The sequence below is a fragment of the Patella vulgata genome, chromosome 1, assembly GCF_932274485.2.
Source record: "Patella vulgata chromosome 1, xgPatVulg1.2, whole genome shotgun sequence".
NCBI lineage: Eukaryota > Metazoa > Mollusca > Gastropoda > Patellidae > Patella > Patella vulgata.
The window spans coordinates 76,619,311-76,634,351 of NC_065879.2; the positions used below are offsets into that span (position 1 = coordinate 76,619,311).

The 15,041-nt window shown below is 40.6% G+C and overlaps 1 protein-coding gene across 1 annotated transcript in view; it reads right to left on the reverse strand.

Annotated features, from left to right (window-relative positions):
- Window positions 1-6,996, reverse strand: part of LOC126826828 (calmodulin) — a 75,935-nt gene extending 68,939 nt beyond the window's left edge. The window contains exon 1 of the mRNA XM_050555937.2: window positions 6,867-6,996. Within this exon, the coding sequence (XP_050411894.1) occupies window positions 6,867-6,911 (45 nt within the window). The 5' untranslated portion in view covers window positions 6,912-6,996. The remainder of the gene's footprint in view (window positions 1-6,866) is intronic.
- Window positions 6,997-15,041: the final 8,045 nt, after the last annotated feature.

Here is a 15,041-nt window from a genome sequence, read left to right on the forward strand (position 1 = left end):
AGTTGTAGAGAGTTCCATTCATGTGCTGCATTATAGGCAAATGATCAACAACCAATGGATTGAATTGGCCTTTACATATATTTAACAATACCGCCATAGTACTATAGCTTAGTCTTTAAGGTAAACATGTGTATACATTTACACAAATACGTTGCCAAGTTTCTGTCAACTAATAACAAACTATACGAGAAAAAAATGGATTAATTGAAAATCCATTTTTCTTCCACTAATGGGGCTTGTTAGTTGATCAAGGGTTGCTTTAAAACTCGTAAGACTATATACTTAAACTATTGGAGCTTGGTGTTGTGGAGGACAACATCAATCAGATGGATGGACAGCAAGGTTCTTAGGACTTCTGATAAATTAAAACAAAATGATATTTCCCACCCCTGTGTGGAAATAATGGGATAGATGTTAATTCACATTTGATTTCTGTTCATTCACATTTGTATCCTGAACGCGAGGGACAACGTATATTCGTTCGGATGGGACAAACAGCCGAGGCCCCAAGTGCACGTAACAGAACCTTTGACAGTTGAAATTCGATATTTTCCTCATAGCACACTGTGTGGCGTATGTCCGTCTTTTCAGTAGCCCAATCGGAGCATAACCGCCGGACTTTAAACCCCATTTCATTTCCTTTTTGTATTCTGAATATAGGGAAACCTTTGACAGTTGAAATTCGATATGAGATTGGGCCGTTTTCCCTCATAGCACACTGTGTGGCATATGTCCGTCTTTTCAGTAGCCCAGTCGGAGCATAACAGCCGGACGTTAAACCCCATTTCATTTCCTTTTTGTATTCTGAATATAGGGAGACATTTTGAAATACGCGTGACTCGTCGTTATTATATTTTCTAGAATCCTAGCATTGATATCTCAACTAGTAAGCATTTTTAAGATCTCAAATTTACCCAATTTCTCACTGTCGATATATAGCCAGTACGCTGTTACGATTTTAAAGTTATAAACTATAACAAATACTTATGGAAAAACAGCTACTTATTTATTTGGGCGACGTTTCGAAGAGTATTCTCTCAACGTTATCAAGCTAATACAGTATTATGAGGCTAATTTATACAGAAAATCTATAACAACAATTCCTGAAACCACACAGGACAACAACGAGATCAAAGGAGGTTATTTTAAAGTTGTCCTATTTGCTGATTTAAGGTCGATAACCTAAGCAAAAAAAAAAACCCCAAAAAACCGATATACCTTAGCAAATGGGGGTGGATCAGTGATTTCAGCGCTGGTTCGCTAACGTCAGGGGCGGATCCAGAGGGGGGGGGGGGTGCTTTATCCCTTATCGTCAGATGTGGGACAGGATGGACACTCAAAGCACAAGATAATGATATAGACATTATGTGATATCACAATTGATGCTTTGCATCCATGAAATTGAATCACAATGTCATTGTATTAATTCATAATAGAAATTGACGTCAAACGAGATGTTGAATGTCTCTGTTTAAAAAGCTCAATGAGTATGTATAAACGCCAAAATGACGATAGAGACCATGCGGGAGGGGGGGGGGGGATACATTGTCTCAGGGACCTGGCAAACCCCATCCTGCAAAAATTCCTGGATCCGCCCCTGAACGTGGAGGTCATCGTATCGATCCAGCTATGGGCGAGAAAGTTCTTCGTGGTTTTTCAGCATGGTTTGCTGAATGACAGATGGCGTGATAAATGAAATGAAATGGAGTTTAACGTCCTACTGTTCTGCTCCTAACCTGGGCTAATGAAGACGGGCATACGCCATACAGTGTGCTATGAGGGAAATTTTGCCCGGACAGCGGCACCACGGCCTACTCTTATATCGAATTCCAACTGCCAAGGGATCTTTTACGTGCACGCCAATGTGTACACGGGACCTCGGTTTTTCGTCCCATCCGAACGACTAGAAGCCTTGTCAGCCCCTCCGTCCTGCATCACTGACAAAGGAGAACCACGCCGGAAAATCTGGATGAACTTTCTCGGCCAATGCAGGGATCGAACACCCGACCTCCAGGCTAGCGAGCTAGCGTCTTACCCACTTAGCCACGTGATCCCCAGATGGCGTGATAAGAAACAATGTTTAGTCGGATTAGACGAAGATACGAGGTTCTGTGCTCCCGTCAAAAGGCAAAACCTAGTAACTCACTTTTTTTTATTTTATCAAAATTGAGTTAGAACCAAATTTGTAATTACTAGGGTATGTGCTTCCTGTTGTTGTAATAGATATTCCAATCTTTTGATTTTGTAACCAGTTACACCCATGACACAACCTAGCAACTTCCTTCATTTGCCTAGTATACCACAGCAAAACCTAGTAACTCAGTAGTCAAATCAATGGATGAGCTGGGGTTTAATATTCATTCATTACGTTTTCCTTTGTTTTCTCAAAATAAGAAAAAAGTGAGTTACTAGGTATTGCCTTTTGACGGGAGTGTAGTAGGCGGAAACAACGTTGTCCGGGTAAATCTTCTAATATAATTCATTGCATGGCGTAAACTCAATTGGTGCCAAAAAGTAAGACGCTAAACAGCATTTCATTTCGTTTCATTTACTTTCCGCCTGACACGGACAGTTGTCTAGTCGTTTGGATGGGGTGAAAAACCGAGGTCCCGTGTATACATTGTATACGTCAAATATCCACCGGCAATTGGAATTCCATATAAGCGTAGGCCATAGTGCCGCTGCTCGGGCACAATTTCCCTGATAGCACACTGTCTTCATTAGCCCAGTCGGTGCAGAACAGTAGTACTTTAAATCCCATTTCATTTGATTTACTTTACTTTCCACATTGTACTGATGTACAAAAGAAACTAGGTTGGACTGGCGACACTTCTCCATGTCACGTACACACTGGGAACCACGCCACTTGACCTTATAACCCAAAGTGCACGACCACCCAACCTCCCAGGCTTGTCGGGACAATGCCTATTATTATTAATCCAGGAACGAACGCATCGTTTCAGACTTGCCATTGATATATACTAATTTAATATTATTTATGGTAATAACGAATCAATAATGCATGCACCGAACAGTGCACATCTCTTTGGGGATAGATCGAGATTGTTTCGCCATCGTCGTCCATGTGAATCAGCGATATTTGCTTAAGCGAGTCTTGCTGTGGTCTGTCTACCAAGAAAATCTATGACATAAATAAATCACAGTGACAGATTGACCGAATTGCCTAATTAGTATACCTCTTTATTGTGATATATTAGTGTAAAAATCTTATACGGTAAGCGGCATTGGTGTTTAGCCAATTTAACAAAATGAAAACGTCATAAGCCAAATGGAAAATTTGGCGGTAAGTCACATGTTTTATTTGTATTTTTGTCACTTAGGACAATGGGGGATCCGCGTGGTCGTGTGGTTAGGACAACAGTAGAGGAATAGTAGACGGAAAGGTCGCTTTCCAGAGAAAATTGTTCTCGTCGTATCAAAATAAAAACTACCGTATCTTAAAGGAGCTAAGTTTCAAAATATTCGAAATTAAAAACACGAATTAGAATTCAATATTGATCAATTTCAATGAATATTGATGATGTTATCTTGCTGTGAAACTTTAGGATCCTAATATCTAATATTTAAGACACAATTAACATTTTATAATCACTGCACGGGTCGTGTACCTTATGGTTTCGGATGTCATTTTGTAATGAACAAATAAAAACATACCCCTACAACACAATGTGGAAGTAATTAGTAAAGGTTGGTTCACAAACGACAAAATAATAATTTAAAAAGCGTGTAGAATGGACTAAGTAAACGACTTCAGTTCAATTTAAACTGTTCGGCAAGACGTTCAACACTTTCATGCTGACATTTGTTTTTATAAAATGAAATTATTGTTCTTCTTTTGATGTTCATTCCGGTGTTGCATGTATATGAACAAATGTTAATTACTTATTGCAGATTGCATGTGACATTAAGAAACAAAATCCTCATCATGTCTGAATCACAAAACAAAGTATGTGACATAATTGTTATTTATATTTTTCATAGTGTACTTTTTATAATGTATATAAGTTTTGTATTGTATTTGATTGTATACATATATATATGAATTTTAATAAAACAAAGAGCGTTTCCTCACTAACCCGGATGTCCCGGTGTTTGATGAGAAAGGTCCTCATGATAGTTCAGCGTAGTTTCTCCTTATCAAAGGTACATGAATGAGTGTCGGGCAAGGAGCAGTGTCAAGCATACACGTTGCTGCATACGTAAGAGCACCCTTGACAGTTTGAAATTCGAAATAAAAGTAGGCCGTAGAGTTACTTCCCGGGCGCTAATTTTTATTCCCAACTGACAAAGTCATTGCACTGGCTGGGCTTGGAAAAAAAACCTACATGTACCCCACCACGAGAGTCAAGGACGACACTCCTACCCAACTCTGTGGTAAAGGTCTACGCCGGTTGGTAAGATAAAACAAATTTCGAGTCCACTTGATTCGGCATATACAGTTACATTTGGCATATTTGGGCAATTTTTATTTTACATAAAATCAATTTGATGAAAATATGCCAGATGTAACAGTATAGCCATCCCTCTATAGATAAACTATTTAACTGTAAATCTATGAGTAGTACAATTTTTAAAATGGCTATCGAGTTTATTTTGGAATGAAATGGTGTTTTAATTTAATCTCCTACTTCTCTGCACCACACAGTCTAATGAAGTCTGGCATATGTCATGCAGTGTGCATAGAGGAAAATGAAGAAACGCTGTGTTTCCGCTTACGGTTGATCAAATCCTAACTGTGAATAAGAGTAGGCCGTAGCGCCGCTGTCCGGGTAAAATTTCCCTCATAGCACACTGTATGGCGTATACCCGTCTTCATTAGCCTAGTCGGAGCAGAACAGTAGGACGTCAAACCCCATTTCATTTCCTAACTGTCAAGGTTCTCTTACGTATTAAATTAAACACAAGAGTCCTATGGAAATCATGAATTACGGTATTTCTAATCGGAGCTACGTTTCTACAATGAGTCTCTTGTCGTGTTCAAGCACACTACTGACACAATCGGTTTTACATCCCATCCGAACACCGAGAAGTTATTCTTTGTCAGACCCTCTCTTCCGCAACACTGACCGGGAATACAGTCCTGGTTAGTGAGTCATAGCAAATGCTCACAGCCAAGTTTATTTTGAATAAGATATTGTTAATAGTTAATTAACTTTATCTTATTAATGCCGGGGGTGGGGGTGGGTTAACGCGAGCGCACTGTATCATAAGGTCTGTCATTGAATCAAGTGGGGGGATCACGTGGCTAAGTGGGTAAGACGCTAGCTCGCTAGCCTGGAGGTCGGCTGTTCGATCCCTGCATTGGCCGAGAAAGTTCATCCAGATTTTCCGGCGTGGTTCTCCCTTGTCAGTGATGCAGGACGGAGGGGCTGACAAGGAAAGCTGTCTAGTCGTTCGGATGGGACGAAAAACCGAGGTCCCGTGTACACATTGGCGTGCACGTAAAAGATCCCTTGGCAGTTGGAATTCGATATAAGAGTAGGCCGTAGTGCCGCTGTCCGGGCAAAATTTCCCTCATAGCACACTGTATGGCGTATGCCCGTCTTCATTAGCCCAGGTTAGGAGCAGAACAGTAGGACGTTAAACTCCATTTCATTTCATTTCATTTGAATCAAGTGGCGTAGTTTCGATTCCCCGCTTGTATGCGACAAGGAGTAGGGTCGCCTGTCCAACCTCGTGTATTTTCTTCGGGTCTTCTGGTTTCCCCTCCCACTGCTAAAGCCCCTTTTAGTCCTAGTTTGTGTCGAGTGACAGTTACTAATTGCCACTTACAAGCTAATCATTCTCATATTTGACGGTTTGTAGACACATGTATCATATATGCACGGTTTAATTTATATTATATAGTTTCCAATTAAAGTACTATATAGTTTGGATAAATTTACATGCAAATGAAAAAAAATGGGGGTTTGACGTTCTATTTTACTACCCCACCCGTTCAATAATTTATATATATATTATTAGTGTTTAAATTACTGTGCTAGTTTGGATACATTTGCATGTACATCAAATGAAATGGGGTTTAAATGCCTACTTTTTATCTCAATCGGGGCTAATGAATATGGAATCTTGCATGTATGTAAAGGATTAATAATAAACGTCGAAAGGCATTTTTAAAAGTTGTTCTGAAATCGGCAGTAAAAGTGCAGAAACGTCTTTTTACTGATAAGTTTAAATTGTCATGGATGTTTAGGTCTTTTGAGAGACTAATAAAGCATGAATTATCCAGTGTTAATGGCACCACGCCGGGGACCAACCAGCACCGTGAGGGCCCACAGCGAAGTCGAATACTTATTTTTAAAATAGTATCAATTAGATCCTTAGTGGAGTTAAACTCTTTTTTTTAAAATTAAGGTGTCACAGCAGAGTTTATAAAATACGAGTTGAACACTTATAAATATAAACAAATTTACATCGCGGAGGTCCACAGCGAAGTCGAATACTTATTTAAAAAGACATCAATGAGGCATTAAATTTTTAAATATTAAGGGGCCACCGCAGAGTTTATAAAATATACATCGTTTAATGTTAAGGATTCCCTGGCAGTTCCATGAAAAGTTTGCTCGGACAGCGGTGCTACGGTGTATTCTTATTTCGAATTCCAACTGTCAAGGGTTCTTTTTTGCACGCCAACGTGTACACGGGACCTCGAATTTTTTGTCCCGCCCGAACGACTAGACGCTGTTCCTTGCTAGTCCCCCCGTCCTGCAACACTTTCAAGCAGAAAGTACGTCGGAAAATCCAGAGGAACGGTCTCAACCAACAGGCCACAGTGGAGTCGAACACTTACGCATGATGAGAACCTAAGTGCAGTTGAACACCTATAAAAATAAAAGCAAACTTACATCGTTTAAGGTGACAGTTGAAGATTTTCTTGTATCGTTTTGCATGTTTTCACGTTAAGCCATACCAGGCAAAGCTTATATTATAAATATAGATATATTCCAATAGTTTATGATTTGGCACTGACTACATACATGAACAACTGGTTATAAAAGACAAACTTCTACCTGTCTAGTCTACTACATACTAGTGAGAATGGCAGTAACGCAAATGCTACTATATCAGCACGCTATCCTATTGATCCTTACAAATTCTTGTGTTGCTCGTCCTCGCCAGTCACCGATAGGCTTACGATGTTATACTTATTGGTTTTGTGTGTACGGAATGGGGTTTAACGTCTCGTCAACACAATTATTTGACTATTGTGAGACTAATAAACCTATCAGTATGCTATCTTTGGCAGTCCTTGCCAGTCACCGATAGTCTTACGATGTTATACCTATTGGTTTTGTGTGTAAGTAATGGGGTTTAACATCTCGTCAACACAATTATTTGACTATTGTGAGACTAACAATCCTATCAGTACGCTATCTTTGGCTATTGATCCTTATACTTGCTTGTATTGCTCGTCCTTGCCAGTCATCGATAGGCTTACGATGTTATACCTATTGGTTTTGTGTGTAAGTAATGGGGTTTAACATCTCGTCAACACAATTATTCGTCTATTCCGAGACTAACAATCCTATCAGTACGCTATCATTGGCTATTGATCCTTATACTTGCTTGTGTTGCTCGTCCTTGCCAGTCACCAATAGGCTTACGTTTTGTGTATAAAGAATGGGGTGATTCTGAGATTTACATAAAATTTTTTTATCGCTATGGCCACGTGTGTCAAGCTAAGGGATAAGACGTTCATTGAATTCCATCTGTAGTATGTTCTGTTACCTACACGTCAAAGATTAAACGGGTAAGTAACATGCGGTTATTTTTTGTGTGCAATGTTTAGAGATAAGACGTGCACGTCAAAGAGTACGTGGTTGTCGAACAGGTAAAAGAACAATTTGCAGAAACCCCGCTGACCGTGGACAATTTTCCTCGTTGCACACTGCATGTCGTATGTTGTCTTCAGAGGCCCGGTTGGTGGAGAACAGTAGGACGTTAAACCCCATTTCATTTCATTTCTAAAAGAGAACCGGGGTTTCGTCTGTGAAAGGGGCACCGCCTTTCAAATGGAAAAAAAAATCACGTGGTTTCTTTGCGGTGTTCACACTGTTGCTAGACTCTGATCTTTATTACGCCATATTATTATATTATTCGGTGGTTGCGAGACCGAATGGTTTAACGCGTGTGCCTGTCATTGAGACAAGTGACGTGGCTTCAACTCCCGTTACAAGAAATAGCATCGTCTGTCTAACGTCGTGGGGTTTTTTCCGGGTCCTCTGGTTTCCTCCCATTGCTAAAGACCCCTACGCGTAAGCGAATTATTCAAATAAAATTGAACCATATCTTAGTCCCGATATGACCTAGTTTGTGTCGAGTGGACGTTAAACCCCACTTGAGTCAAGTGGAGTGGTTTCCATTCCCAGCTTGTAAATGTCAAAAATTACGGCCGCTTGTTAACCACTGTTAAAGACCCCTACGCGCAAGCAAATAATTGAAATAAAATTGAAACATATGTTAGTCCCGCAATCACCTAGTTTGTGTTGAGATGATAATATTGACCCCCCACCTCTCTCTCTCTCTCTCTCTCTCTCTCTCTCTCTCTCTCTCATATATTACTCAACCATGAGGGGGGTTGGATGGCTGAATGGTTAGCGTGCGCGCGCTGTATCATAAAGTCTGTCATTGAGTCGACTGGTGTGGTTTCGAATCCTCGGTTGTACGTGACAAGGAGTAGGGTCGCCTGTCCAACCTCGTGGGTTTTCTCCGGGTCCTCCGGTTTCCTCCCACTGCTAAAGACCCCTACGCGCAAGCGAATTATTGAAATAAAATTAAACCATATGTTAGTCCCGAAATGACCTAGTTTGTGTCGAGTGGACGTTAAACCCCATTTCTCTCTCAACCATGAGTATCGAACATATACCGTGATACAAATATACTATAAATGTGTGCCCACGGAATCTAGCTTCCCATACAAACTTAGCTTTCACCACTCCACGGTATATTTGGTGATACCTTTGGAAATGAAATTGAATTTAACGTCCTACTTTTCAGCCAGCTCCATCAGGGCTAATGAAGAAGGGCATGTGCCATGCAATGTGTTATGAGGAAAATTTTTCCCGGACAGCGTCACTACGGCCTCCTGTTATTTTGAATTCCAACTGTCAAGGGTTCTTTTACGTGCATCCGAACGAATATACATTGCCCCTTGTCAGGTCATCCGTCCTGCGCCACTGACTAGGTGGAGCCACGCCGGTAAATCTCGATGAACCTTCTCGGTCAACACCGGGATCGACCACGGGGACCAACAGAAGGGGTCTTTAAAAGTTGTTGAAAGGCGACCCCACTTCTTGTCATGTTCAAGTGGGGAATCGAAACCACGTCACTTGACTCAATGACCGATCTTGTGATTTCACGCACACGCGTTAAACACCAGACCACCCTACCCCCTCCTGGCTAGAGAGCCAACGTCTTACTCACTAAACCATATAAGAAATGTGATAATGAAATGAAATGGGGTTTAACGTCCTACTTTTCTGTTCCGACTGGGCTAATGAAGACGGACATACGCCATGCAGTGGGCTATGAGGGAAATTTTGCCGGGACAGCGGCACTACCGCCTACTCTTACATCGAATCCTAACTGCCAAGGGAACTTTTACGTGCACGCCATTGTGTATTTATATTGGAAACTACATGTAGTATAAATTTCACAAAGTTATTTATAGTATATTCCGATTAACCATTTTAAGAGATTTATCAACATGATAGGGAAATCGAACGCGAAAATGGTGTCGTAATTCATTATTGCGTCCTGTAATACGAAGCTACGGAGATTAAAATTGTACATGTGATCTCTACATCTCTACCGATTGATCGATTTGTGTAACGAAAATCGTTTAGATTTACACTAATATGTTCAATTACAGATCAGGGTCCGTATTCAAAAGTTTTCTAAAAGTTAAGTAAAAATACTTAATTTTTCCACTTAACTGACTGTATTACATTAAATCGGTATTCAAAGGTTATATTTTACATATACTTGGCTATGTGAACAATTTAACTGCACACTTAGATTATAGAATACTCACATTCGCCAAATAAAATAAATTTTCAATTTATGAAATACCCTCCACTGCCAAAAATCACGAATTTCTAACATCGTAAGCAAATTATGCCCCCTTAAGAGAATCGCTACTCTATTAAATTCTTAGTTTACATTACTAGGAAACTGTTTGTCGAAATATTATATTGCAACGCAATGATTATAATTTATCATAAATTATGGTAGTGTGCATCCTTTGCCGGAACGGCTGTTTTCGTAGACTTTGTTTTAAAAAAATATTCAATATCAATAGATTACAATAAATAGTGGTAATATAATGATGGATATTGTAAACTTTAATTTTTTAACAAAATTTCACGAATAGAAAACAACAAATTAATAATGTACAATGACCCTTGCCTTCTAAGTTAGACTGGACAAATCATTCAGTGTTGTTTATAAATCTATCATTTGAGAAATTCATAGACATTGTGTAAGTACCTAGCGGTAGTATAAATAATTTCTGAAATCTGTAAAGCCATGTCATCATAAATGAATTTAACTTTATTATATGACAGTCGTGGAAGCATGATTAAGCAATACGAACATGATAAATGATCGGAAAAAGATATCCTTGACTATCTCGTGGTAATAATCTTATACTCCATTATGGCACTACAACATCAAAGCTGACGACGCTCGGGACTGCTACTACAGCGTTAAAATAAATCTCAATTAACTTTAAGGTACCTTCCATTGGACGCAATACGAAGCCAACGACCAACGTGCCCATATCAGTATGGGGGCTCACCATTAAGCTGATTAATATTGGTTGGGCGCCCAGGACGAGATCGAGATTGACGGGGCGCCCAACCAATGTAACTTGGTTTTATGAGCGCCTCACCAAGCATGTCGTTATATATGCCCCCCCCCCCCCAACACACACACACCAATGATATGGCGCCTCATAATGAATCACACGATTAAAACCACAACTTGCTTGACGGGGCCCCCAAAACGGCGTGATCAGTGGGGTGTCTAATCCCTGAGGGGCGCCCATAATTACATGATTGGTGGCATGCCCTATAATGATAATATATGCATATATAATGCCGAGTGAGATTGGTTGGGCGCCCACGACTTGATCAATGGTGGGGTGCCTCATCCCAGATTGGTGGGCCACCCACGACGAGATTATCGGCGCCCAAAATATAATTGGCGAGGCGTCCATAATGCCGAGTGAGATCGGTTAGGCGTCCACGAATGAATTCGTATTTATTCCTTCAATTTTTTAGGATGTTCATATCAAAATATCATAATACGTCAATATCGCAAATTCAGCCTCAAAATTGAAAATCGGAACCCATACGTACGCGGCGCGAAAATCTGCCAACACTCTAAAAAAAAAAAACCTGCATTGACGCAATGTATGGGACAAATTCCGCTTGCCAAAAGTCTCTAATGTCAACAAAATACGTAATAAAATCTATAAGTTTATTGTTCAAAAACATTTCCGAAATATTGAATGAATTTAATATGGTAGAACATAGATCGTATTGCCTATATAGTTGTTCGTCGATCGTTTTCTTAGCGAAAAGCAGTTTTATTCAAGTTGACATTAAGTTTATGTTATGATTGGTATTGATTTTGTTATGGTTTCTTTGTGAACCTGCTATGTTGTGTATAAGTGATCAGAATATTTCAAGTTGAGATGGGTGGCCGAGGGGGCTATCGCCTAGCTTTCGATCATAATGGCTGTTATTGAGTCAAGTATCGCGGTTTTGATCTGGCGCTGTATGGGTACAAGGAGTAGGAAAAAGTGGGATTTAAGATGTTTTATGTGTACGTCGTACATTATTACATTAAACATTAAATGAATAAACGTTTTAAAAAGGTGGCTTAGGGAGTAAGGCGGCAGCTCGTTAACCGGGAGATCCCGGGATAGAACATCGGTTTTTTCCGGCGTGGCTTTCCCATCAGGATGACCTGGCAAGGAACAGCGTCTAGTCTTTCACCGGGTAGAAGAAAATCCGAAGTCCCGTGTATACGTTGGCGAGCGTGTTAAAGAACCGTTGACAGTTGGAATTAAAAAAAAAGAGAGTAGGCCGTAATGCTGCTGCCCACGTAGATATTCTTCATGTATGGTGTATACCCGTCTTTATTAGCCCTGGTGGAGCAGAAAAGTTGAACTTTAAACTACATTCCGATTTATTTAAAACTAGCAGGATATCCGGCTTCGCTCGGGGGTCATAACTCCGAAACCGGAAGTGGTAGACTAATGCCACCTGGCCTATGTTACTCCCCGGTCCGAGCTACCCCTATACCCCAAATTTCAGACTCGGGGCAGACCTAGTGTAGCCACCAACCCCGAACAGACCGGCTTCGCTCGGGGGTCATAACTCCGAAACCGGTAGACTAACGCTACCTGGCCTATGTTACTCCCCGGTCCGAGCTACCCCTGTACCCCAAATTACAGACCCGGGGCAGACCTAGTGTAGCCGCCAACCCCGAACAGACAGACAGACAGATACCGGCTTCGCTCGGGGGTCATAACTCTGAAACCGGAAGTGGTAGACTAACGCCACCTGGCCTATGTTACTCCCCGGTCCGAGCTTCCCCTATACCCCAAATTACAGACTCGGGGGCAGACCTAGTGTAGCCGCCAACCCCGAACAGACAGACAGACAGATACCTGGCTTCGCTCTGGGGTCATAACTCCGAAACCGGAAGTGGTAGACTAACGCCACCTGACCTATGTTACTCCCCGGTCCGAGCTGCCCCTCTACCCCAAATTTCAGACTCGGGCAGACCTAGTGTAGCCGCCAACCCCGAACAGACCGGCTTCGCTCGGGGGTCATAACGCCGAAACTAAAAGTGGTAGACTAACGCCACCTGGCCTATGTTACTCCCCGGTCCGAGCTACCCCTATACCCCAAATTTCAGACTCGGGGCAGACCTAGTGTAGCCGCCATCCCCGAACAGACAGACAGACAGACAGACAAACGGCAGTCACAAATATATATATAATAATAAAGATAGATAAAGGGGGGGGGGGGGGTAACGCGTGCAAGTTTCATCATAATATCTGTCACTGAGTCAATTGGCGTGGTTTGGATTCCCCGCTTGAACGTGACAAGTAGTGTCTCCTGTCCAACCTCGTGGGTTTTCTCTGGGTACAGCGGTTTGCTCCCATTGCTAGCGAATTATTGTAATAAAATTGAACCATATGTTAGTCCCGAAATGACGTAGAGTTGTTGAGTGGACGTGAAACCTCGTTTTTCTCTCTGTTTCAAATAAATCAAATAAAACAAATTGTAAAATTTCAACAAAAACAAAATGTCGATCTTCAGTTTTTTCGGCGATGTTATCTAGATCTGTTGAAATAAACATTATGCCAATCATTTGTTACCGCCTTGTCTAATCCTTGAGTGGCATTTAGCGATTGAGCACATTAAAAACACAACATAATGTATATGGAAAACGGGGGGGGGGGGGGGGTGGATGTTGAATGGTTAGCGTTTGCGCGCTGTAACATAAAGTCTATCATTGAGTCAACTGGCGTGGTTTCCATTCCCCGGGTGTACCTGACAATGAGTACGGACGCCTGTCCAACCTCGTGGGTTTTCTCCGGGTCCTCATGTTTCCTCCCACTGCTAAAGACCCCTATGCGCAACGCAAGCGAATTATTGAAATAAAATTAAACCATATGTTAGTCCCGAAATGACCTAGTTTGTGTCGAGTGGACGTTAAACCCCATTTCTCTCTCTCTCTCAAGCACAAAGCAGTAATTGTTTTCCATATAAATTGTGTTTTTTTTTATAACCTGTCTTAGTTTTAGGCTTATTTTATAAAGTGGAAAATAATAAAGTGACACCTGTTCCATTATTTATATATTATCGCCATTAGAAAGTATTCCACGACATTTTGATCATGTTCAGATTCAAATTAAGCTTGATCATTTATCCATTTGAAAATATTATATACCATCTGAGTTATAAGTCATTGGGGAAAAATGAAATTAAATGGATGTCCTTTTCTCGTACGATATTCTCATGGGTAATTGCAGTGAAATTTGCTTAATCAAATTGTCATTTTGATCAAATTATCTCTTGTAATATTTATAATGGATAACTTATACAAATTGAAACGTAGAAATGCGCCTGGTAATGGCACTCGCAGAGTCACGGTAACCCAGATTCTACTGCGTTGTGTACTTTCACGAGTATCTTGACCTTCGACATATTTAAATACCCATCGTTAAGAAACCTAAACCAAACATATTTTGCTGCTTTGAAACTTATGGAAACTCATTGCGAGTACAGTCGTTACTTGGATATTGACGAAGTGTGTAGGTTAGTCGCAGCCGTGGAAAGTTTATGCACAATCCGGTTAGTCGCAGTGATCGAAGCTCTATACAAAATCCGGTTAACCGCAGCTGTCGAAGGTCTATATAAAATCATGTTTGTCACAGTGGTCGACGGTCTATATAAAATTCGATTAGTCCCAGTGGTCGAAGGTCTATGCAATATCCGATTATTCGCAGCTTTCGACGATCTATATAAAATACTTTTAGTCGCAGTTGTCGAAGGTCTATATAAAATCCGGTTAGTCGAAGTCTATACAAAATCCGGTTAGTCGCAGCTGGCGAAAGTCTATACAAATTCCGGTTAGTTGTACTGGTCGAAAGTCTATTTATTACAGGAACAGAAAATAACGATATCAATCTTATATTCGATCCAATAGATTCAAATAATCGCCATATGGATTTCCTTGACATTAGATTAGATATCTAAACAGCATCATGGACACAAGGAAAGCTATATAACTATCAATAAATAACTGACATAATGTTTATTGCAACAGAGCTAGATAATATCGCCGAAAAAAACCCATAAATTTAACAGCGTGGAATTGTTTGGCATTTTAGACAAATTGAATTATTTTTTCATGCAGACTTTTCTTTCTAGACGCAAATTTAAAAGTGGGAAGCAATGCTAGAGGTCGACAATATAGCAATGGGAAGTTTTTGAGAA